The sequence below is a fragment of the Rhea pennata genome, chromosome 1, assembly GCF_028389875.1.
Source record: "Rhea pennata isolate bPtePen1 chromosome 1, bPtePen1.pri, whole genome shotgun sequence".
NCBI lineage: Eukaryota > Metazoa > Chordata > Aves > Rheiformes > Rheidae > Rhea > Rhea pennata.
The window spans coordinates 64,150,412-64,174,078 of NC_084663.1; the positions used below are offsets into that span (position 1 = coordinate 64,150,412).

At 37.6% G+C, this 23,667-nt stretch overlaps 1 protein-coding gene across 2 annotated transcripts in view; it reads left to right on the plus strand.

Annotated features, from left to right (window-relative positions):
* The window catches only part of DGKI (diacylglycerol kinase iota), a 114,392-nt gene that overhangs the window by 30,878 nt on the left and 59,847 nt on the right, over window positions 1-23,667 (plus strand). The window contains exons 14-16 of one of the 2 annotated variants that reach the window (XM_062569976.1): window positions 1,802-1,864; window positions 11,171-11,271; window positions 22,408-22,487. In XM_062569976.1, coding sequence (XP_062425960.1) covers window positions 1,802-1,864; window positions 11,171-11,271; window positions 22,408-22,487 — 244 coding nt within the window. The remainder of the gene's footprint in view (window positions 1-1,801; window positions 1,865-11,170; window positions 11,272-22,407; window positions 22,488-23,667) is intronic. The other variant, XM_062569984.1, reaches the window with a different exon arrangement.

Sequence of the window (23,667 nt, forward strand, 5' to 3'; positions counted from 1 at the left end):
AAGTTATTAGGACACAAAGTAAATATCTCACATACTGCATTTTATCTGAGCTGGGCAAATTGCTGGCAATTAAGGTTGTGTTCACTTACCTCATCTTTTCTTCACTGAAGAATTGTGTACAAAGTAATAGTGATTTTTCTCAGTATATTAATTATCTCAAATTATTCAAGGAATAGTTGCTACAAATAATATTTGTCTCTTCATTGTTCATTAAGCATTCACTTTTCAGTATTTCATTTTGGAATTTAAGCTGTTTTTATATGCCATCAAGATTATATGGATACCTTAGCCAGCTGAGGATGACTTGTTTGTGTTTTTTGTACTTTTGGGATAATTTTAAAATCTGGAGTTGGAGCATAGTGGAGGAAAGTCATTGTGTGGTGGATATATTTACAGTGCTGCTTCTAGTTTCTTTCTGTTGAAGGCTGTCCAAACACAAAAGGCAGATGTAATCTGCTCTTCATCCTACAATGATTATTCTATAATGGTAATAACTAATGACCCAGTGAAGTGTTTCAAACCAGAAACAACTTTTCAGGAGCAAAGAATATGCAGGATCAGGTGATACTGTTTACACTTGGATGTAGATTGAAATGAGGCAGATGGTAGGATTGTGGGAAAAATGGTAAGTTTTGTTTCTACTTGTACATCTTCTCTACTCATCTTCCCCATCACATTTGCTGAATGTACCAGCAACAGCAAGTTTTTGCTGCAGTCAGATCAGCAGACTCAGTTTTGCTATAGGAGTGAATTATATTCCAATTCTCCATCCCTTAGAAGACTTGCCAGCTAAGTTCTGCTTCCTGAATCTCCATTGTTGATCATGGGAATATGTTAAAAAGATAACATATAGTTTGATTTTCTGTGATCAGGCCAAAAATGTGGCCTTGCATATGATAGCAAAGTGTGTGTGGAATAAGAAGTCATACTGTGGCTCAGTTCTCCAAGAGCCATTTTCTTACTAGAAGCCATAGTTTAGTCTGCTTCGTAGTAAGTTTCAGTAAATGATCACTTTCTGAACCCCAGAACATCATATTGTCCTTTCACTGGCTTTTAGTTTGGATTGGGGAAGAATGTTCTGCATGATGGAAGGGAAAGAAGAAGAGAGAATAACTTATAACTAAACGTATTCCATACACTTCAGAGAAATAGAGGGACCATCTGAATTTAAACACTAAAGGAGTCTGCCCTGAAAGCCACTGTATACGAAATGCAACATGAAATGCATGTTTCTCTAAGGTACATAAAGGAAGAACGGAGAGATGACTTTGTCATTGTAGATACAAATCTCCAGTAAGGCTTTTTCTTTTTCTTTTTCTTTTTTTTTCCCCCTCAAATGTTAACGTTGGCCTATCTGTAGACACAACTCCATCCATTCAGATCTTAGTTTTGATTTCTGTTGGCATTTCTGGACCTGCTTCCAAAGTATGATGCCTTGACATTTTTAAGTGCCTGTGGGACACAAATCCTGAGGCTCCTCATCTTCCTTGCATAGATATGTGCCCAACTTGTCACAAGTCATCTTTACTCATGTCTTTAGCCACTAATGTGACATGTAGCAATGAATTTCCATTTGCATGGTTTCTGTTGCTCTTGGCTTCCTGATGTGATCTTGAAACTCTGCATGTTTCTTCATTCAACTTATGTGACACATTCCTTTTGTTTCTGTTTAAATGTTGTATGTCTTTCTCTCTTTCTCTCTCTTCCACTCTTTCTTTCTCTGTCTCTCCCCTACCTTTGTCCTTGTCTGTCCACACTTTGTTCTGCCTCTCTCTTGGCTACTCATTTCCTGCTGCCTTAGTATCCATAAAGTGCACTCTGCTGACCTGAGGAGAGTCTCAGCTCCCCCCGATTCCTTCACTGTGTGAGTATCTGGCTCTTTTCTTCCTTACAAAGTTCCATAATATGTCACTGTTACCCTATGTGTTATTCAACCAGGAGAGAACATTTTCTTTCCAGATGAGCAGATCCAATGACAAATAGGAGATGTTTCTCTGGACTTGACCTTCCTTTGGTATTTTTTGGCTCTGTGGGTTCATTTCTGCCTTTCAGCTGGTAGAGGTGAGCTTTAGTAGTAGCATGTGCTATGGGAAGATACACCTCCTAAATGAATTTCTTTTCCCAAACTGATGCTTACAGCAATGTTGACCTCGTAGCGGAAGGAATAATGCTCTTTACTCCTTCCAGGGGGTGAAAGTGCCAGAGAAGCAAGAGTCAGTTGCTCCCTGAGGGAAGGGGTACTGCAAACTGAGGTGATGGCTCAGCAGACACAGGGCCATGGCCTCACCAACAGGAGCTCAGTCCCACAGTACCTGAGCAGGGTGAGTCAGTGATGGTTCAGCCAGGAGTCCAGATCATCAGACAAATCCATAATGACAGGAAGGTCTGAGGTCAAGTGGCGAGTACTGTCCCTGGGTATGGCTCAGATGAGGGCTACAACATTGTTCTTCCGTGAGCTGATAAGATGGATAACTAGGATTTTTGTTCTTTAGTTTTAAAGAAAACATACAGTGAATCAATTAATCCAAAAAGCATCTTCATATATAACTGATCTGAATAGCAGATAAGTGCAGTGCCCCAAAGGGGTGGCATGGTACTGGCCACAGCTGCCCTGAAGACGGAAAACCCACATCTGTATTAATATTTTGATTGTCAGCAACTCCAATGCAGTAAGTTGCTAGATAGCAGCTAAATTATTCAAGAACCTAATATATTTTTAAAGTGTGGTGAACTGGCACTTAAAAATACTTGTATTCATTGTATGCTCTTTATATACTTATTCATTCCTTTTATAGAAACATGCCATATTGTCAAAACATATGTGGATTCACAATTAAAAAAAAGTGTAATGTAATATGTCAATGCAGGCAGTACAGTTTGGCTTCAGAAATGCTTGTTGAATATTCAGTCAAATAAGAAACTTGTTTTGCATTGTATTGACAATCCTTTTGCCATCCTGCTTTGCCAATGTTATGTGGGACATTTTTTCAAGCCATCAGGACTCTCAATTCAAAAATGTTGGAAAACGGAAAATTTTGGAGCTGTAAGTCCAGGTATTCAGAGTAGAAACTTGATTTCAAGCACAGTTCCTGTGCAGTCATAGAAGAAAATAAATGGTGTGTGCTAAAATAAAAACAGCCATCGCTCCTCTGCTCTAAAGACTGAGCACTTGCAATAGATGGCATATAAATGATCAACAGAAGAATTGCTTGGGAAAATTATTCAGAGAATAATTTTAAAGGGTGTAAATTTCAGAAAACTGCAAATTTATCATTGTTATTTTGCAAACAAGAAAATTTCTCATCAATGATGTGCCTTTTCCCTATTTGCTGTATTCTGCTGAGGAACAGAAAGTAATACAAATCATATATGTCTCTTGCACTGATGCAGTATCCTAAGAAAGCATCTAGAAAAAGCCTGAGGTACACCTTATTGCTTACACAGAATATTAAGCAAGTTTGGGGTGCAGGAGGAATTGTTCCTGGGTTAAGGGATATCCCTTGGAAAATGACCTTCAAGTTTTGTTACAGTTTGAAATGTCCCATTTGATATCAGCTGTCAGGATAAAGCAGAGAGAGGAAGACTCCTGAGCCTAACTAATTTGAAACTAATTTGTAAGTCAAAGATTAAAAAAAAAAAAAAGAAAGAAAGAAAAGGATAAAGCTCGCTGCTGCACTATTGCTGCCAGTTAACATCTGGCAATTAAAATAAGAACCCATGAGGTATTAGAGAAAATTGATTTGGATTGTGATGGCTTTGAGGTTCAAATATTCCTTTTTTTTGTTGAAAAATGTATAAAGTGTGTTCCAGTCACTATTGAACAGAGGGTGGATACTGTGGAGTCTTAGTGATTGAGATTTTTATACATACATACATACATATATATATGTATACATACATATATATATACACATATGTATACATACATACATATATATATATATATATGTAGTGTGTGTATACAGCCTATATTAGATAAATTTCAAGTTTCCTGGAGCAATCTATGCATGGGAATTTGGCAGCCAAAATTATTAGGCACATATATTTTCTGTTGCAGAGATAATAGAATTGCAATGTGGTTTGTTTCAAATGTTTATATTTATATGCTTAGGTAAATAGAACTGCTGTATTTTTAATGGAGTCTCTTAAAAGAAAGGTGAACACTTGCATTTGCCAGCTTGATGTTTAGTTGAGATAGGGAAGATGCACATGTGGTAATATATTTGAGTTGTGTGGTTGATGCAAAGGAATTCTGAAAAAAAATACCATTTAAAAAATAAAACATAATTGACTTACATAGCTCCTACAATCCTTCTACAAGTGGCATAAGCACTTTGGGCGTGCTGTGATTTTTATTAGAAAATCTGCATAAATGAGAACACAAGTATTGCCTTATTAGTAAATAGTGAATACTTTTTAATAGAATTGACTGAGTAATGATTGCAGCAGGGTACACACACAGCATCTGTGTGGATACCAAAGGGGTAAAGGAAATCATGTTTGCTTTTTAAAGTTCAAATGCCAAATAAAATCAGCTTTGTGGGTTGGGCTGAATATGTATGTTGTCTGTAGAAGGAAAGTCTAACAAAGAACAGTAGAAGAGACATAAGGGAGAAAGTGTTACAGAGAGTGAGCTATTCTCCAAACATATAATTAAGGATGAAAGCTGCTTTAAAAAAAAAATTGTCTCCCTTAAATGAATTACAGGGAATTAAGAGTCTCATTCGCCTTTTTTGGTTTTCCCTGTTTAGTATGCAGGCTCCTGTTTATGAGGCTCCATGGGAGATGCCATGGGAGAATCTGCAGTGTTTGGATGTAGAAAACATGAGAGAAGTGTAGGTACCATGATGAAGGAGAAAAAGAAAGAAAGACGACCAGGATTCTAGCTGGCACTTAGGCACATGTATAAGTGTGTATGTGGGTCTAGTCTTTAGTTAGCAAAACACTTGAGCACTTGCTGTAAAGCAAGTGTGATACAGGAAAGCGCAGGGTTTACAGTTGGGGTAACCTGGCTGATCTGGGATATGCTCATCAAATGGAATAAAAAAGTATTTATGTGGTGGAGCTTATGTTTTTGGGGTATTAATTAGGTAAAGAGCTTAGCAAGAGCTATGGTTCAAAATAGCAGCAGACTTTTCTGAAGCATCAAAATCTGTCAATCAGAAGAGGCTGGATACTAGCTAGATGGTTCTGTTCTGTTATTGCAGATCTTATGTTCTAAATAGATAAAAGCTGTCAAAAATGCACTTATTTTTAATACATCACTTCCAAGCTCTGCCAGTGAGATCTCAAAAGTAAGGTTAATTTCTTTTTCTTCTCTGGTCGCTGTTTTAATTTTTCCAATTGTTCTAAACACTGGAACATTTAATTAGTTTTGCATGTTTATTTCTTCTCGAGGAGATAGGTAATTCATTAATCTGTGACAGCAAACATGCCCCAGAGGAGCATGATGTTTTCTAAATTTCAGTTTTTGCAAGGGAGGGACAAGAGAGAATTTCTGTTTGTTTACTGACTTGTATCAAAACACGTACGTGTGTAGCTTGATGTGGGCTGTATCCTGGAAGATCCAGCAGAAATGTCATTGGATTCTGTTGAATTGTTGGGCTGCTTTTATTATTATTTTCTTTCTCTATGCAGGCACAGAGAATAAGAAATGGTTCACAGGGTTTATACATAATTGGAATGGGAATTAGTGTGTATATAATTAAAAGGTTTCTTTCTCCGATTGAATCAACCTGGTGGCATAGAAGTTTTATTTTGTTCCTGAACAGGGGCCAAGATCTGGCCCCAGGCCCACTCCGCCCATTTTCCCTTTCCTGGGTGAACTAGAAACAGGAGCATGTAACTAAGGAAATACAACTGTGCTTCCAGTGAGCTGGCCAGCACCCTCTCACCCGCTGCTGCATAGCCCACAAGGAGCTTGATCTTGATGAAGTTGGAGCTTCATCAAGAGCTGAATGTGCTCTTCTGTGGGAACAAAGGCAGAACAGGTTCTGCAGGTGGTCTCGGAATAAGTACTTGCAGCTTTGCTTTTGTGAGTTTGAACCACAAGTGATGGAGTAAAAGGAAACATACATCATCAGCATCATCATCATCATAACAACCCTTCAAGTTTTTCTAGTGAAAGCTCTGTGTTTGTTTTTTAGGTCATGTTTCTAGAATTCCAGGAATGCTATAGTTCATCTTAGGAGAAAAACAAACGCATGCCTATGTTCAGTAAGCAATTCCCAACAGCAGAAATTAAAAACGGCTTCAACTGATAAGCAGTTTATCTCACATGATACTGACTTTCTAAGACCTGCTTCTGTACAAAGTGTGATTCTTGTTCTAATATGTACCCTGGTGTATGAGGGGATGGATATGTTCTCGCAGAGGAGTAGACTTAGAAAAAATATATGTGTGTATATATACAGAGACACACACAGACACACACATGGACGCACATATGTATGTATATATACAAATATATATGCATATGTATACACACAAGTACATATATGTATATATACATATATATGCACATATATTTGAGTATATACACACAAGTACATTTGTATATATACATATATATACACATATATATGCGTGCACACACACACACACACAAACTGTTTGTGTTATGACTGTTTAAAAATTTTAAGAATTGCCAGAAACATGGTTTTTTCATTAATCAATACCTATGTCGTCTTCTGTGTCCTTGTGGAAAGTCAAATGCTATTTGTTTGACAGAAATTTCCTCATGCTTTTCAGCCATTCTCCAAGCTAAAAAAAAGAAAAAAATATCTATTACTGAAACTATATATTTTTTGATGTGGGGGAATTAGAATAGTTCTGAGGGAACCTGATAACGTCTTGATAGAATCCTTCAAAGTTTGTTCCAACTGAATATTATGCATAGTTTTTCTACAGAGCTCATTTGGATTGTTATTAAATAATGCGTCCAACTAGCACTTCTGGTCCATGCTAATCAAAATCCATCACAAAAAATTCAATATGACCAAATAGCCTATCTGTGCTCCCAATTTGAGAGGATTGATATTTAGATCTGTGTTTAAATAAAACTGTTTTGCTAATAAACATGACTGAACAAAATGTTTTAACTGACCTGAACCTGTATTTATGGTCCCATGGGGTGTATAACCTTTAGAATATAATTTTGTGGATTTGTGTGTTTGAAGAATGCGATTCTTAATTAAGTTCTTTAGGAAGTAATGGAATTTGTTCATCTGTATTTTAATTTACTTGTTATACACTACTTTGAAGAGTAATAGGTATAAGAAAGTTATTTAAATATTTTAAGTTGAATTGCAGTGCAGCAATTTCCAAATTTTGTATAAATTGTGTACTGGTTTGTCTGGAGAGCTTTTCTTCCTCTGCTTACAATTGGGCAAATTGTATTATACAGTGTTTAGAAACATCCATTTCTATTAATACTAATATTTGCTTTCAGCAACATTCGTCACCATATTATTAGCTTTTACATAAACACACTTGTGTGCTTGAGTTCTGTTGTTCCTGAGTATGCTGAATTTGTCTAAACAAGAATAATTGTGCTATTCATATAATGTTATGGATTATTATACAGTATAGTGAAAACTGCAGAAGTATTGACGGTAGGAGCGTTTTGCTCAGCTGCATTGAATAGAGCTTTATATGGAGCTGTGTGAGTGAATGACCTAATTAATTGGGTGATGAGAAGATACCGTGTGGTGTCCATTGCCAGCACAAGAAGCGGATATTCACATAGCGAATTTTTAGAGCCGCAGCTGTAATGAATGGGTAGTGAAAGTTAGGGAGGCTTTAATATGGTATCTAACAACAACATATTCTGAGATAGCAAAGATTTTTGTCATTGAATTAATGCTGTCTATGCATTTACAGTTGTGACCATAGTACCTGTGACTGGACATAGCAAAGCGTATAAAATCTCTGCCCCTTAGAAAGGACCTTTTAGCACTGATGTTGCAGAGGGTATATTAGTGTATAGAGAGCTCCTGTTTCCAAGGTTACATTTTTATGACTAGGATCACTAAACTTCTAAAGTGGTTAAAATAGCATGTCCTGCTTCTCTCTGGTTGTGTATTTTAGCACACATAGCTTCTTTATGAAATAGCATCTTAATGTTCCATGCATTTGAAGGAAAGTGGAGGCTAGGAGGAGAAGAAAAGAGGAAACTATGATGACTCTTGCCAACTGTTTACACTTCAGCAGGTGACAGGGAAAGGAAGTATTTCTCCTGAGGTAATAGAATATACTTAAGATAATATTCTTGTTTTCCCATTGAATCAAATTCAAAGATGTACCGTGCAGTAATGCACCAAAAAACCTTTTTCTCTGTAGATAATTTAGATAATTATTTGTAATTATAAACATTTAGAAAATCATCCCCATATTTTCAGTTGTTCCATTTCCAACTGAAAGTAAAAAATCTTGGTGGAAGGGGACTCTGCTTGTGGAAGAAAGGATACAAAAAGCACTCTACTGTCACTGAAGACCTAATTTCTTATCTGAAAGAAGTGTAGTTTAGAGGAGGAATGGATAGAAGGCCTTGGGAATAAGATATTGAATCTGGGCTGAAGACTTATATTGAATTCTTGTCTCTGTCAAAGATTTTCTGCACAAATTTGGTCACAACAACATTTTGGTCACAAAATCTATCAATGGAAAAGGTTGGGTGACTGGGACAGACTCACAGGGTGATGTGGAAGCTGCTCTGTCCCGAATATTTCCCACAGTAATGCATAGCTTGTCTCCAGATGCCTGTATCTGATGCGCTCTTGTCCTGTCATGCACTAAGGGATGGGAGTAATGCCCGTGTGTGAAAGAAGAGGAACTGGAATTGTGAGAGGGAAGTATTGAAGCCCCTGGAGCCCTAGTAAATCCCCCCCACACGGCATGAAGGTACAAAAGGGTGTATACAAATACATCTCTTGCAGAGAAGGACAGCAATAGGTTGTGAGGAGAAAATTGGACTAGTGGAATATGAAGGGCAGTTGGAGGACAGATATACCTCAGATCTCTGCACTGAATTATTTTTTTTCTCCCCTCAGAAAAAGACTGTGTAGTTACATTGCTGTATTTCCTGACAGACAATTTCTTTTCTTCTCTTGGCTAAAAATAAAATCCACCATGATTTTTACTTTTGAAACATGCATTTCATAGAATTTGAAAGGGAACATGGTTCCTCAGACTACCCTCTTCATTCCTCAACCTGCAATCTTACATTAATCTTTTCTTTATAAAAAGGCAGAAGGAGGGTGAGAGAGACTCAGTGTAATTGCATTCTTGTTCTACCTGTGCACCTTACCCCCCGCTTGCATGTATTGATCTTCTGGTTGCTATACAAGCTGGTGAGCCTGCAGGTAGAGAGTGCTGTTCTGTAGGATAACACAAACCAGCTGAGTTAGAAGGTTGCCCCATGAAGCTGTGCTGGAAGATACTATACTGGATGTCTATCAAACCAACCAGAAAAGCTTACCTTGCATATGGACAGTTTCCTCGCATCTTGTGGCACTTTGACACAATAGTCCCTGTTAATCAGTGCAGGAAAAACATTGGAAAGCCTATATACCACTAAATATGTCTATCTGGCTGCCACTATTAAGCATTTATGACTTCTTCTAAGCTGTTCTTCATGTGTTTTGGGGTTGTTTTTTATCATTACTTTAGAAACTCCTGTTCAGAACAGGAATGTCTTCAGTGAAGCTCTGTTGTCTTACATTCCCATTATACAGGTACTCCCAATTTGTTATTCTTTGTCACTTTTCGGGCAAAGAGGACTTGTACCAGAGAACCTTTTTAAATTGGGCTTCATTTCAATCCCTTTCATCTGTCTAGATGCAACAGAGCTGTTTATACCAACAGACTGAAAGTATGCAATAAGCTAACTCTGAAATCTTGGCTAATTGCCCTCTCAGTGGCTCTACCAAGAGATGGCCACAAAGCATATGTTTTGGTAGCTCTACAGTATGTTCAGGCCAAAAGGAAAATTGCTCACCTACTTTGAAAACTTTTGTTTTTATATGTATTTCTTGAGATTATTTTGTACTGATTGGTTTTTAAACTAGCAATATAAATGCAAAATACTTTAAAATTGACAGTAAGAAAACAGTAAGTCTATGTGACTGTCGGTCTATAATATTTTAACTTTTGTTTCAAAGTTAAACACGTATTAGGTGTTCATAGCACTGACAAAGTTCTGTTAATAACTTGATTAAAATGTAGTGGAAAATGGACAATCTTTGGTGGAAGTTCAGAGTGAAGAATCTACTTGTAACTGGGCCACAGGCCCAGCTGGACAGGCATTTGCTTTCATACACAGGATATCTGTCTTTTTTTACAGGTGGAAAGTACAAATGTGGTCGTTTTAATTTACAAACAATCCAATAATTCTTACAAAATGAAATAGTAGGTTATTGTGATATAGAAGACAACACGAAATCAAAGCAAAGCTTCTAAGGACAATTTTCCATCAGTTTTTGGACACTTAAATCTGTGGATAGGCACCCACTGAGAGTTTCAAAAGTGCAGAGGTAGTTGAGATGTCTAAATCTGGCTGAAAATTTTAGAAATGTGGTACCTGTGCTCCTACTTGCCTTTGAAAGTCCTCCTGGGATCCACATACTGGACTCTACTTTAGATGTCCAGTTCTTAGCCACATTTCTGTTGGCTTTTCCCCAGAATGGAGCTACTGAATAAGACTCCTCTATGGGTTAGGGTGGATGTTTGGGTAGATGGACGGATGCCCATGGGTGTTCTGAGAGAATTTCCAAGAAAACTGGGAATGGCGCTATGATCTGAACTGGAGCTTGACAGTTTTATTGACTTTAATAAGGGTTCAGGGATGTACAAAAATGGAAATAGGGAGGTGGGGTATCTATATAAAGATTAAAGAGCTCAGAAACAAACACTTTTGGAATTCCAGACTACACAGCCAGGGAGTGAGTTTCTTGATCATTCTTGTCATGTAAGATGTAATACCAATGATGTGAAGTCTGTAGTCGTAATCCTGTAAACCTCAGTGATGGGCCTGTGAGGAGTTGGCCCAGTTTTGAAGAGGGTTACCTTTTTTATTTTTTTTTCAGAGAAGATAAAAGCACTTTATGTCTTATTTTCTTTTTGTTTTTCCATGGAACACTTTGTCTAAGAAGATTTTTTTCTTTCCTTGCAGTCCTCATTCCATCCCAGATCGCCTACGGATCAGAGTGAACAGAATTAATTTACAAGAATATGAGGGGCTACATTATGACAAAGAAAAGCTCCGGGAAGCTTGTAAGTTGGAAGAAGCTAAGTTGTGGTGGCTTTTGGTAGAACATTCCATATAGATCTTCCATTAACAAAAAGCCAAGGTCTTTCTTGAGTCATGTGTGGAGTATGTGTGTATCTGTGTAAACAGAGATACAGACATAAAATTATCTCTGTATAAATGCTCTCTCTGTAAAGAACATATATAGGGAATATAGGTGTTTTCTTAACTATGCCTTCTGCAAATTGATATTATTTACTGTAATATAAGTGTTTTTCACACTCTTTTTTAATCATTGGCTGTCTGTTGGTCCCACTGATTTAAAGATTTTATGATTAACATCAAATTTAAAACTGAGGGAAGAATCATGATTGATTTTATATCAGGAAGGTGCTCTGACCTTGAAGATAGCTCTTACATTGGTGCATTTACCTTGGGAAACAAATCTGGCTTCACCAATCTCTTATTCTTTAATAGCCTTCAGTTTTCTACGTATTAAAATAATCCCTGTATTGTTTCCTCAGGTAATGATTTAATTGCCCCATTCAAGGGGTAAGCTAAAAGCAGTTAGTTGCACCAGCAACACTGCCGACTGTGATCTGTGTTTAGAAATGGAGTCCCTTTCCTTGGTCACACATGGAGTCATTAATCAATGAGGGACATGGCTGCTTGTGATAACAGTTTAATAGAGTCTTGTTCATGCATCTGGCTCACTATTCATATTAAATTACAAGCATGACTGTTTGTTGTGCAACAAAGCTTCAGTTCCCTTTTTAATACAGAGCACACTGGTAATTACAGGATGACAATCCTTTTAATTGGTTTGCTTATCTTACTATTGGAAGATAGTTGTGCTATTTCACTTTCACCCCTCCAGTCCTACCCCTCCTAACTCTCTGTGCTCACCATCTCGCTTTCCAACAAAAGAATTGAGATGGCTTGAATTTTAATATAGGTTCTGACAGCTTTCTCCAAATTTTCTACTAACAGATTTCAGCCATAATTAAAGCAATCTGAGCTTTCATCACCGGACAAAAGAGAACTGTAACGGGATGAGGATTATGATTCTTTGGAGAGAATTGGTTTTCTGTTTAAAGCTGAGAGTAGACTTATGGCCATCTTGAACATGCATCTATCTAACCCAGTCGAAAACAATCTGATCCTTTGTTCTTCCTATGCCACAGTCTTTTCCCTTTGCATTTGAAGAGAATGATCCATACCTGCCAGAGTATGTTTTTTGTATGTATGTATGTGTTTAGTATACATTGTCTTTAAGAGCCGTTTTCATGTTCTGACAAAGGCACACAGCTTTTTACACTACAACTGCAAGTAGATATTTATGTTGTTGTCAGCTGATTTGGATTTAGATTATATATGTGTTTGGTCACTTATGAGATTTTTATTGAAAAAGTAGATGTTTGCCAACCAAAAACTAAAATGGCACTTTCAGGTACTGCCAGACTATTTTCAGTAAGACCCTTTTGTCTCTTTTTTTTTTTTAAGTTGTTAGTATAATATAATATAATATAGTTGGTTGCTATGTTATTCTGCCAAATTCATTTCATCAAGTTGTTTTTTCTCTTTATCCTCCTTTACCTCTCTCAGTAGTAATTGTACTTCCATGTTTTTACACTAAAATATAAGAAACCCAAAGAAATCTCCATCAACCTAAAACAGATCACGGTAGATATGTTACCTTACCCTTTGCAGTTTTTAGGAAGCGCCTGTGTAAGGATACAACTTAAGCATGCACCAAAGATCATCAAACTCATACTTCTCTGGACAAAAGCTTAAGTGCCTTCCATGACAATTGTCTGACCTTTCATTTATTGGGGGTTGATCTTGATTTGAACACTTCTAGCTTATCCTAACTATGGCTGAACAGAAGTACCTATGAGAAGAGAGGTGTTCTCTGAACAGCGAGAAATCAAACTGTTTTAAATCTTCTAGTCAACTCCCTGAACTCCATGAAGTGAAAAACAGAAAAAATATCGTGGTTTGCTGAGTGTGAGACTGGCATCCTATTTTCTCTGTGACTTGCTGTAAGACGCTTGCATCTCCTAGAAACTGATAAGTAGCTAGTCAACAAGTTGCATGGTTATACTAGGGACGTACATACTTTGAGTTTTTATAAGGAAGGAATCTGGAAAATCACTTAGATGTTCCTTTTTAGAAGAGCAGATAGTCCTTTTATTTGCATTTTGGACATAGATAATTGCATAAATATCAAATGGTTTTCTGACAGCAGGTCTATGGATCGCTGTCTGCCTTCCTGGCTCTATCATATGTTTAATAATTCTGTGAAATAAGTTTACTGTCTCAGTCTTCATTAGTAAATCTTTTCATAGAGCATTGTCACTAGAAGTTACTTCCTTAAAGTGAGGGAGGGGAAAGGAAGTGTCAAGGCAGGGAGTCAGGCAGGAGATGTAACTCTTCTTTCCTAATCACCAAGGTGATTATAATGGTGTGGGGAGGTGGGGGGGAAATTTGATCATTGCTTTCCCATACAAAATCAGCCATTCGCCTGATGTGGTGATTTAAATTTTGCAAGTGTTAATTAAAAAGTTAAATATAGATAACCTGTTTACACTAGCAAAATAGAAGAGCACTTGGTCCTCATTGACTAATGACTCCATGTGTGTACATCACTGGTATGATGAAGCAACAGTATCTCTGTGTATAGAGAGTACACATCTCAGATGACTCACAAGCTTGTCACTTCAAGTACTTAATAAGAAATCCTCAGATGACCCTGTTACAATAGTATTCTGCAAGGCATGTTACCAGAAGTGAGGTTAGCTTTCTTCAGCACAATTTCGACTCTCAGGTGCATGTATGTCTCATTTGATGCTCATAAGAGACTCAATTTATATATTTGTCAAAGTTTTGGCAGAATACGTACAGCTTAATTCCAGAACACTATCCTTACTATACTTTCCCTACCCATACTGACTTAAAGCACTTTTATTTCCTGATTGAACCTAACAAAATCCCACAGCAATCAGAACAAAAAAAAGGAATCTAGTTATTAACAACTCATGGTGTTATTCCTGAAGGAACAGTGTAAAGAAACTATTATGATTTTTGCCTGTGACATGTCACCATAATAGAGTTTTGAAAGATCTGACATCAGTGTAATAATCTGGATCACTTTAAATCATGTTAAATATATTTTGCTCTCCTTGTTTGCTTGAAATACTGATTTGATTCTATCAGCAGCTTCATCTAAAATTGGAGTTGCCTGACATCTAACAACTTGTCATACAAACTGTTCCATGAAGATTAATCTTCACTCTGTTGGAGGTAGACATCTCATTTTGAAAAACTCCTGAGCAATAAAAGAATGTCATTTTGTCCTCTGAAGAGCACGACCATTCTTAGCCCGTTCTTCTTCTGTTGCTCTGTTTTTCTTGTCACAGCAGCTGACATTTAACCAAGACACTGTATTTTAATTGTCCCTTTCTTCCCTCCCCTGAACTCTTTCTTTTCTCCTTCATTCTTTCTTCTGTCAACATCTCAGTGTTGTCTCTGGGATGACTGATGTTATAGGAGATGCTTATTGATCTTTCACTGAGGAGAGGTAAAGGCTTCCATGCACTCTCCTGGGAAAGGGATATATGTTGGACATTTTAGACTCATTGTAATGCTCTTAGTTGCTGCAGATATCATCAACTTCTAACACCTCATTTTACATCCCAAGTAGTTGTCACCCTGGCCACCAGCTTCATTTTTTTCAGCCTGGTATGATGGTTGTACTTTATGTGACCATGACTAAGACTATCATATTGAACTGGTGAATTGGACTGATGTTTCTAGGTTGGCAAAACAAAATTCTCTTTCTCTCCATTTCTCTCTCTCTCTCTCTCTCTCTCCCCCCATCTCTCTCTGTCTCCCTGCATATCAAATGTGCACTCTTTCTAACTTCCTGTGGGTGCAGAAGAATGTGATCCAGAACATTGTGGGGGAACAGTTGAGTTGTTTTTAAAACAACAAAACTTTTCTGTTTCTGACCCCCTGTTCTCCCCTTCCCACTGTTACTAATTCCTGACAACAGAGGTATATGCAAGAATTAACATCACCCCCCCCCCCAAAACATCCCACTAAGGGAGGGTCCTCATCTCTTCCTCACACCTCTTAGCACTATTGTAGATTTGCAGCATGAAGATTGAGGGATGAATTAGATCACTGGGAGCAGTAGCTGTATTTTTTTTGTTTTTAATAGAATCTGTCAGTTTTTACTGCCCTTTGCTTGTTGTTTTGTATGCTTTAGCCCTGGAGATCCGATCTTACTTTACTCAAGCACTGTGAGTAAAAGGGAATCTCACCCTACCCCAGCAGTGGCAGTATCAGAAATAGCTCAGATACATGATAGCTGTCTCCCCCACCCCACCACCTTTTCATACGGGGCAGCTGTTCCTTATCTCCTCTGAAACAAAACAGCATGCTAGATTAAAAAGCAAATGTTGAAGAAAATTTATTTCCATCTGTGTAACAATTGAACTATCTGCAAACGAACAGTCTCTTTCTCTTCAACCTTCTTGCTTTGTATGCATATGTGGGGGGGTAGCATTATTTGAAGTTAACCTCAGATTCTTCTTTCTCTCTCTCCAAGTAACTTGTCTCGTTATATCTGGCAAGATTTTTTTTATTGTTTATGTCTCTGCCTTCAATTTCTGTGTTTTATCTGAGAGTTTGGGTCATCTGAGGATTTCTTATCAAGTACCTGGAGTGACAAGCTTGTGAGTCATCTGAGATGTGTATTATATATACAGAGATACTGTTCCTTCATCATACCAGTGATGTACTTATCACAATTTGAGAATCCCTGGTCCCTGCAATTTGTCCTAATACTATAAAGCTCAGGGATATGGTGAGTGAAGTTAATTTGGAGACTATTCTATGTGATTTTGAGCAAATAGTTAAATAAGAGAAGGTCAACAGTGAAGAATTTACATTTTCAATATCTATAATGCAAAGGGCATAGCGGAGTGGAGGACCTCCTGCTTGTGTTGTCTTTGGGCAAAGCCTGAGTTAGTAGATGGAGTCAGGACAGAGGTAGTTAGCCACTGAGGGAAATGTGCTCACACTGAGAGGCAACTTCCATCTGGTTGGAGTTAGACGGGATGGATTGTCTAGCTAAAAAAGCCTGCCCTTCCATGCTGTGAATTTATTTGGCAGGAGGTCTCTTAGGGGACATAGTGGCTTTTCTGTAGAAGCTCTATAAAAGCTCTGTAGTTCTATAAAAGGCAGAGTGTCTACAGACTAAATTTCACACTCTTTAAAAGTCAGTATCTTGCTTTGATGGTTTTACTTTCTCAAGATTCTGTTGTATAGGCTTTAGATAATTCATGCGTTTTTCTCTTATAGTGGTTTAAAGAGATCTGAATCTGAGAGGGTCAAATGAGTTGCTTAAGGTCACCCAGCAAGATGGTAACCAGGCCAAGAGGATAAGAAGTCAGCAGCATTTTAAATACTCAAAACTGTGCTGCCTCTGATCTCCCACATTTTCATGCTGTCGTATACAGGCATAAACCACTGATAGATGTTTTTGCCATTTCTATTTCTGTTACAAACAAGGAGGAAGTTGCCAGTGGCATTGTTTGTCTGAAAGGAGATATCTCTTTTGCCTTTTGATGGATGAGACCTTGTGGACCTTGTCCAGAGGGCACAATGAATTATATTTTTCTTTCACTCTTTCTCTCGCTCTTTCTCTCTCATACAGATACACACACACACACACACACACTCTCAAAGAATGGGATGGCACAGGAGTCCAAAAGAAGAAAAATAGGATGCAATTAGATAATTAAAAGCAGTAGTACAATGAGTTCACACAATGGGGTTGAAATAAGTACATTTAATCCTGGCTTTTCCTAACTTCAAGCTCTTGACTTTGTAATTGTAACAGCATTTGTTCAACAGAGTATGTCATTGCCTCTTTTTTTTTTTTTTTTTTTTTTTTTTTAAGGAAAAGAGTACATCCAAACCATTAAAATCCCTTCTAATGGCCACAAGTTGAATCCACAAAGGTTATATTTAGATCCAACACAGTCCTCAAAGTTTCATCTAGTGTGGTGACTGCAATCTGTAAGGTTGTCGTCTCCTCTCAACTAGAAGAGATAGGCAGTATTGCAATGGATTTCATAAATATGTATTCACCTCAGAAGAGTGGAGAGATACAGGAATGTTAAGTTTAATTCAAAACTTTCAAGGAAAGCATGCTGTAGTTTGGCTTTATGTCATAGACTTGTCAGGTGTTCCTATGCTTTATTCCACTTCTGCCTCTTCGATTCCTATCTATCACTTGTATGGTTTAATTTCTTGTAACTTTTTATTCCTGGTCTTCACCCTTTGGCTATCCCATCCCACTTGCATTCTTCCTGCCCATCTTAGTCTGTTTCTCCAGATCTTACAGCTCAGGCTCCTCCTCTTTTCCTTAGTACTAAACCCTTCCTCATTGTTCAGGCAGATTTGTTCTTTCAGGTCTTAGTACCAATTTCCCTTCCCTACAAGTCTCTGTTACCAGCTCTTTATAGTCTTCTTGCCATAACTTGTTCCCTTTTTTTGGTGTTTGGAACAAGTTCACTCTTCATTTAACACGCAGCTACCTGCGTGGCAGGGTAGTGGGGAAGTTACAGAGCTTGGGAGGGATGACCTCCCTCTCAAATGTGCTCTGTTTTATTCTGTGAAAAAAAAAAAAAAAAAAAAAAAGGTGTGTTTTATCTCCTGACATATGAGGATTTTAGCTTTCAGAAAACTAACAACCAACCGGCACAACAACTGAAGGGGGCTTAGTTTTTGTCAGTATAATAAACAGAAGGGATCTAAAGAGATACATGGCTTCTATTTGTTAAGAAAAGTATTTTATACAAACCCAGTCAGATTAAAACCATTCCAGAAAGGCCAAACCTCTTAATGTGTCTGAATACTTTAGAATTCTCTCTCAAGGTTTCTGAGAATTTACTGCAATTACTTGGTCCTTCACATTTCTAATATCACTGGAAACCCCTCAGGAAAATGACATCCTTATAATATCTTCAATAGTGAGGATACTTTATTTGCTGCATTAAACATTTACAGCCCACTGTCTAATCTCCCCAATCCCCTGAGGTATGTCAGACTCGGAATGAGTTTTCCTGGCATTCACATCTACCTTAATGATCTGTCTCAAGGCTGTTTTGTTTGAGATTTGAGTGGGTTAATCATGGTCTTCAGATCACAAATTGAATCCTTTCATAACAATAAATGGGGAAGTTAATTGAATTTTATTTTTTCTTGATGGTGTAATGCGCAGTATATTCAGGCTTCTTCCATTTGTGTCCTCAATACCAATAAAGACCTCACTAGCTTTAGGTATTCAGCATTATGGACAGTTAATAGGTGGAAGATCTCTTCCTTGTTTGTAACTTCCATAGCTAATTTTGAGAGGACTTTGGAAATCACTAATAATCTGGCAGTCAATTAGAGTATCATGCTAGCCATCTTGCTGCACCTAGTCCACTCTCCTCCTGCTGATATTTGATTTCAGTAAGCATTGCTAAGAACAAAAAGCTTTCTACAGTACTGGTTCAGAATATGAAGCAGCTGTTTGTCCCACTGTCTAATCTCCTGGGGTTCTTATACCACTGTTCATCACTGTAGCATTATAGTCCATATCCACAGTTCTCAAGACAACTTTCTTTTCATCATTCAGGGAGCACAAAGAACCTGGGAGCTGAATGTAAGCAGCCAGAAGAGTAGGTGCCTCACAAGAAAATTTTCTGGTGCTTGAATGCAGTGGTTTGATTCTTGAGCTGAGACTATGCCTTATTTTTGGCGTATTTCCAAGTGTGGATATATGCATATTTTACAGGAGTGGACAGTGAATACAGGGGTGGGAAAGCTGCTCTGCAGTGCCTGGAGTCTTAATGTATGCAAATCTTTAAGCTATCATCTTCTCCCATCTCTCACCTGTACATATCTAGTAATCACTTTGTCCTGCAGCACCATTCTGTACTATCCAGCTCCTCATCCATCTAGGGCTACTCAGAAAAGGTAGAAGCCCCTTTATACATGAATGAAAGTGTGCACAATGACATTTAATGCCATGCACAGTATGCACGTTTACTTCATACCTTTAACTAATTTGTCACAACTTACCTCATTTTGCCCCCATCACATAGTATTGCACTATATTTCAAACAAGCAACAGTCCAGTCCTTTCATTCCCATTATCAGTGGGTAAATATTTGCTTTTGTTTTCAAACAGCAATCATCGTGAAGCATTTAAAAAATCTTGGCTACATGGTGCTTTGTGCATTTTTGCTGTGGTTTATAATATGAATGAGAGCTGGGAGCATTTTCCTTGCCAAAGGTCAAGCGGGTCTCAAAAAAAAAAAAAAACAAACTTTGGTAAACAACTCTTTAACATACACTGTAGTGTTATCCAGTAATAATTGAAAAGGTGTCAAGTGACCACAGACTGTGTGAGATGGAACTGTCTGAGATGTGCCTCAGGTACCCTTAGCTAAAGCTACAGGTCATGCTACTTCAGCATTTCTGTGCAGCAAAAGTCACACATCTGATTTTAAGGACGAAGTCACCCAGCCCAGGTTTCCAAACTTGTGCTTTTTTGACCATACAGAATCAATGGAACATAATTTAAATAAACATATGAATTCTGACATTATCTTCACTCACGTAGATAAGGTCCGGAAATGTTATTGCTAAACTATCAATTGCCTAATAGTATTTTCAGACATTTTGGTGGATTTCTTTAGAATTTCAGACATTCATAAAGTCTGTCTGCTCTGGGTCCTCAGGAATGGTGGCAGTTAATGATTTCAGTTTTGTGCTAGCTGCATTTTCTCAGCAGGTCAAAGCTGTGGTCCCCAATTAAATGGATGTATTCCTTCTTCATGGAAGAAATTCAGTAGAAAAGAAATAGAAACAGTAAAAAGAAAGAGAAAACATTTTTTTGAAGCAGTGACTTATCTCCCCAGTGCTCTGCAGCTGTTGGAGGTATAGTCGTGTCTGTTGTGATTCACTTTTTAGTGCTATTAAGAAAAACTTAACAAATACTGCTTTCAGTAAGGGCTACAGAAGGATCTACAAAGTTAAAACTGGATAGACATTAAGTATGCTTTACAAAGAGCTTGAGGGTCTCCTGTCAAAGAGGGTTAAGCAATAGTAAGCACTAAGCAAAGAAAATCAGTCTGTAACCTAGAGTGTCAGAACATGTAATGGAAACTTAGTGATTGTCCTGTTCCACTGCCTTGTTTCACAGTCTCTCTTTTGTAATGAAAAGGTCTTATGGGCCACAATGAGCAGCGATCGCTCCCTTCTGGCCTTTCTGAAAAAGAGCAGGTGGATTGGGGTCACTATTGGATGTCAGTGTTACTTCAGAAGTGCGAGCTTTTCCTTCCTTCCCTGGTCTCCTTGCCTCTTCCTTTTTATTTTCTCCTTTTTCCCTCTGCCTTCTCTTTCCTGCTTCTGGTTTCCCCAGGTTCATAGCTGTTCTGCTGTTTGAACTGCCTTCTGAGCCCAATCTTGGCAGCATGGCTGATGGACTCCCAGTGCCCTGGGTTGGCCTCTGAGGCCCATATTGACTTTGGCTTCAGTTGGTGCTTCTCTACTTTCCTCGCTGAGGCCACTAAAAAATTCTCTTAATGCTTCTAGCCTTGATGGACCATAATAATATGAGCCTCAGAGACATTCCTCTTTATTCTCATAACTTAAGGGAATAAGATAGTGACAAGAAATAAAGAGCTTCTCAGTAGATAAATACCTCTTAATCAACAACTTCAGAATGACAGGAGGGGCCGCAGCTGGTTTTTCTGTTCGTCTCCATACTATCGGTGACTTTTTGTTGCTCCTTGTTATCCAATTAACAAAATGGTTTATGACATTCATATTCTGCTCTCCTCCTGGAATACTTCATATATTTAAATCTCTTTCCTGCTGCTTTCTTCGCCACTTCCTTACTTTTTTGGGGCATTGTTCAATTAAAGACCCTCTAGGGAGAAAGAAAATATTCTTCAGTGATTCTGTCTTAGAAATTCAGGTACTCAAGATTTTTCTTATTTGTTTCTTTTATATTTAATGAGATCTTAGTAGGTAGCTTTCTTGATGCCTTAATTGTAGGCTCATATGTGCTTTTCCTCTCATTTGATCATTTTGGTTTTTATGTTCTCCAGGAAAAAAAATGGTTTTGGAAAACTAAGCTCCTCTTATTAAAAATGCAGCCTTCAGCTGAGGAGAATTATTTGCTCCTTTTTCACAGGCTCTTTTATTATTTTTTTTCCCAAAGAAAATAGGGAGATGTTTTGTCAATTTTGTGTGTGTATGGAACGAAGTCTGTTTCATTTAAAAGCTACTGGACAGTTTGCTCCCAAATCAGATTGTGATTGCAGGGATACTTTTTAACTATGGTTGTTCAGCTCGGAGAGACAAAGTTGAAGCTGATCACTTGTTCCCTTTTTCTATAAATTCTATCATAAGACGTAGCTAAGGGATATCACTGTTTCATTTGGTTGGATTTTTTTTCCTGCAAAAATAAGTAAAGATATAATTATAAAATACTTATACTCCATAACTTTATGTCAGTGAATCAAGAAGCTCAGGCTGGAAAACAGAAGCAGACCTATAGTTTCATTTTAGTCAATGCAGTTTCATAACAAGTCTGCCATGGGAAAAAAAAGTAAATCCCAGATATATAGTTTACAACAACATCTTGGTAGAATTAAAAAAAAAAATCTTTTTTTTTTATTTTATTTTTCATTATTTTGAATAGTTTTTATAGTCGTAAGAATCCTGAAAAATAAAGTAACACTGTAATGTCAATGCCCAAATGTATTCCCCCGAACTCTTGTTCTGGGGTATGTTCCTTTCCTTGCATTAATGTAAATGATATTGACATCAGATAATGAAGTACACTACCTACCAGAAGCTGCTTTTACTCTTTCAAGATGAATAACGGTTGAAAACCAGAAACTTTAATTATTAATGAGTGAAACTAATGATGAATAATATGTTCTTGCTTTTAAGTGACTCTTAAAATTTAGATAGCAGAAAGCTTTAGTCATGACAAATGAGAAAAAAAAACATATTGTAAATCTTCTTTTAAAGTTAAGAGACTTCAGGATAAGGAATAAGGAATTTCTTCTTTGTTTTTGCTTGCCCAGCCATTCCCTTAGGAATTATAGTTGTACGAGGAGATTGTGACTTGGAGACCTGTCGTATGTACATTGACCGTCTACAAGAGGTGAGTTTTTGTGAATTTGGATATCACTTGTTAATCCTTGTGCTTTTTCCAAGTCTGAGTGCAGAGATCTAATAGCTATTGTTACAACTTGTCTAATGCTGAAACCAAAACTTTGCAGTGAAGTATGACGCAGTAATAAAAGTGGGAATAGCACTGAACAGTATTTGCAAGATAGGAACTGAGAAGTCACACTGAATCCATTTTACATGATAAGAAAATTGACATAGATGGCTGTGTTTACTTATCCTTGAATCTAAACAGTATGCCAGGACTCTCTACAAGCCTTCTTGAAGTTATACAAATTTCTAAGCAAAATAGTGATTAGAAAGTCTCTTATCTAAGGATAAACATCGTGATGCTGGAGTGAGTCTATTTATGCAAACAGAATTCTGTAATACTGTCACAGAGTAATCTGATACACCAATAAGCATGACAATTATGAACTAGATATTTCCAAAAGCATGTACTCATGCAGCTATTAATGATTTGCTCTTACTGTTTTGAACAACTTTCCTTATGAGAGTTTATTCTACAATACAGTCTGGGAGGTAGAGTGTCCGAATGCCCCCTTAGTCATTACCTGAATAATTTTAAATTTGTGTGCATTTAGTGGTAAAACTGATGGATTTTTATGAGTATCATACCTCCCACTGTTTTTTAACCCTTTAATGATATCTTTCAGCAACATTTACAAATGTGAGGAAAGAACATAGGTTTCTAAAGAGATGGCTCAATTACCACGAGAACTAAAAGCCTGATCCACCCCCTTAAACTTTTTGGAGGCTACTCACTTCCCTGTGGTTTGGAAACTCGGCCACTTACAGCCTGAATGTGGGCCTTACTGTCTGACTACAGGCTTTCACATTTTTGCATTTCAGCCAGGACTTTCTTCATCAAATGAATTTCTGAACATTCAGATCCCCTGTGAGGGTATTATCAGATAGAATTTCATATTGTAAGGTGACATATATTTGAGGCATCTGGTTATAGAAACTTACAAAGAAAAAAATTGAATTATATTCTCAGCATGTTATAAATGTGGTCTCAGATCAGTACAGACAGTTTTAACACTGCCAGTACAGGGTGGAGAACAGTACAGCCCTAGGAGAAACTGGGCTAGACCTTCTAATTGAGTTATCCTTAGCAGCTGAGGAGGAACTGTGTTTTTGCAGACTGCTTC